Source organism: Nelumbo lutea, chromosome 1 (assembly GCF_056320005.1).
Source record: "Nelumbo lutea isolate HS-2025 chromosome 1, American lotus-T2T, whole genome shotgun sequence".
NCBI lineage: Eukaryota > Viridiplantae > Streptophyta > Magnoliopsida > Proteales > Nelumbonaceae > Nelumbo > Nelumbo lutea.
This window is the reverse complement of record NC_142684.1, coordinates 63,290,653-63,293,442: the sequence shown is the minus strand read 5'-3', so window position 1 is coordinate 63,293,442 and position 2,790 is coordinate 63,290,653. Positions and strand designations below refer to the sequence as shown.

Here is a 2,790-nt window from a genome sequence, read left to right as displayed (position 1 = left end):
TCTAACTCCTATTTTACAAAAACAGTTCTTATTGTCAGGACTCAGGAGTATGGGTTTTAAGTTTTAAGCTAAAACCGAAAAGCCCAGAACTTCTACGTTCTACGCCCAAATCCCCATGTTTACATTTAACATACGACATCATTGTTTTCTTGCATTCATTCCATTTCCATGCTAAATGAGCGGTGGGTCCCAATTTGGATCTCGCATCAATTCCAATCCAAACAGTCTCAGAAGAGCTATGCGTGGGATGGTACAATGTTTGTTAGTTGCAGCAATCACCAGTTCACCACCGCACGTATGTAGGACCCATTAATCCACCATCCTTGAATCAAATCGTTCAGGGATCAAAATCGTATGGTCAACAAATTCAGAGACAAAGAACAAAAAAAATTGGAAGAAAAGAGAAGATGAATCATAAACGAATTCAATCCCTTTTTATAATCAGTGGTCACGCGTTAGGAACCTTGCTGAAACCGGTGGAAAGCGGCTGACTCAGCACGGAGCTCCAAATGCAATCACCACCGTCGATATCATTCATGCCCCCCTCGCATGGCCACGATTCTTCATCCAACGTATCGCCGGGAAGAATCTCAACCAACGCCGGAGTCTGGCACAAACACTGGCCCCCAAAATCGACTCCCCCACCAACAGAGACCGATACGTCGCCCAAAGAAGCAGAGAAGACGTCGTCGAATTTCCAGTCTTCCGATTCGAGCACCAGATTGTCTTTAAGCCAGGGGAAATCGAACACTCCAAATGGCCGAAACGGATCTGATACTTTGAAGATATCGGAGTCTTCGAAGCCGACGCCGACATGCTCTTGCTTTTTCATGCACACATTCCAGTCCGTCTTCTCTTCGTCGTCGTCGTCTCTTCTTCTCTTCTTGCTGTCGCGCTCCATTTCAGAAAAAGCCTTTACCCTCCAAAGAAAAAGAAAATAAACTGAGAAATCTCTGTCAAAGAATGAAGGAACAAAGACACACCACATTAAGAAGAAAAAGCTTGCATTGGGAGGCGGATCAGAAAGCGGAATCGAATTAATGCCGGAAAATTGAAGTGAAAATGCAAAAGAAAACTTGTGATGATGAATTGATGATTACCGTTTCCATTCGCTGGCGAGAGAAGGATAATCGATTGAGAGCTTAGACTTAGCTCGCACGCCACGCGAACCCAAGCGAAACCGTCTTAACGACCCACGCTCTCCATTACTCTCATCACGCCTTTACCCATCTTTTCTTCCTTTCTTCCTCTTACTTTCTAGTTTTCTACTTTCGTTCTGTTTTGCATTTTCGCTTTAGCTCCACTAACTTCGTCTCTATTTATACATCAACCAGCAAGGAGAAATGCATGAAACCAACGGCTTTTTCGTTCACTTCCTTTTAATAATAAAACCTTGGCTTATGTTATGTGGACAGATACTTCAGTACGTCGGTTCACTGTTTTCCACGTGGCAAACATAAAAGCCTCATTGCATGAAGCATGACGCACACTCCACTGACTGACACGTACTCGGGATTTTAGAAAATTTGGTTGGCCATCAGTGATGAGGTGCGTCATGCAGGGGAAGGATAGAAATTGAACTCTCGTGTCTCGTACATCATCCTCCTTCCTGGGACAGTATTTGCCACGTGTTATACGTTGGAGAACCGGTGCACACGAGTCAATGGGTCCCGCACGGATGTTAACTGGGTCAAAATCAGCTTTAGGTATAAGAATCCATCCCCAACCGTGTTTAATTTGTGTGTTTATTGCATCAATCGCACACACATCGCTAGTATTGCGTATTGGACCTACTGACCTAGTATTGCATATTGGGCCTCGGGTAGGAGTTATAATTATAATTTATCAAACGTAGGAATGATCAATGATCATTTCTGCCCGGGCCTACATTGCCTGAACCGAGCCTGCATCAAACTCGCACATAACGCAGACGTTTCCAGTACTAAAAATCTTAGGTCCAAAATGCCTAGTCCACATAATATAATAAATTACATATAATACTAGCAGGACCCGTGCGATGTACGAGAAAGTTTAAAAGATTTAATAATTTTATTTAATATTAAATTAATAATTAATTTTTTTTTGTTAATTAACCAAAATTATTCAAAGTTATTGTTAATATCTAAAATTTTAATAATTGTATTTTTATTTAATGTTGATTAATAAAAAATAATTATTAGTAATTTCATATGAATAAATATTTTTAATAAATTTAGTTTTATTAATAATTTATAGTAATTCTAATAATTGTTATTATTTTTATTATTTTTAAATGAAATTTTGATTAACTTTAAATAAATAAAAATAATTACAAAAACTAATATTTTTATTAATTTCACTAATAATTAACAATTATATAGGAATGACAATGGGTGGATTCAGGGCAGGGCACCGACATCCTTATCCTTGCCCCATCATCAAGACACTCAACCCCATTCCCGCCCGGTCCCCAATGTCAAGCGGGTTCAAGGCAAGGCAACCATTCCTCAATGTCGGGCAAGTTTAGGGGCAAGGGACCCCCTTCCTCATCAAGGATGGGGAATCCTCAAATTTCCCCACCCTGTCCCCAGTATTGGGCAAGTTCAAGTAGAGGTGTAAATTGGGTCATGTTGGACCGAGTCTTGGGCCAAGTCAGGCCACAAATCGAGCCAAGCTATGAGAGGTCCATTTAAAAAAAAATGAAAAAGATGTTTAAATTTTTATTTCATATGATTTTTGATGTATACAATTGGTTATATATACAATTAGACCTATTCATGGGCTAGGTAGTCCGATGGCCCGGCCCGGCCT

At 40.2% G+C, this 2,790-nt stretch overlaps 1 protein-coding gene across 2 annotated transcripts; it reads right to left on the bottom strand.

Annotated features, from left to right (window-relative positions):
* Positions 1-300: 300 nt before the first annotated feature.
* On the bottom strand, positions 301-1,355 carry LOC148874903 (DNA binding / transcription factor). 2 transcript variants are annotated; one of them, XR_016098471.1, is made up of 2 exons: positions 1,101-1,296; positions 301-920 (listed from the first exon to the last, which is right to left on the bottom strand). XR_016098471.1 is itself a non-coding variant. In XM_088942302.1 (2 exons), the coding sequence occupies exons 1-2, from the start codon at positions 1,107-1,109 to the stop codon at positions 449-451; spliced, it is 474 nt and encodes a 157-aa protein (XP_088798428.1). In that variant the 5' UTR covers positions 1,110-1,355; the 3' UTR covers positions 301-448. The 2 variants fall into 2 exon arrangements, 1 of the variants encoding a protein (XP_088798428.1); XM_088942302.1 differs by having other exon boundaries at positions 301-913; positions 1,101-1,355.
* Positions 1,356-2,790: the final 1,435 nt, after the last annotated feature.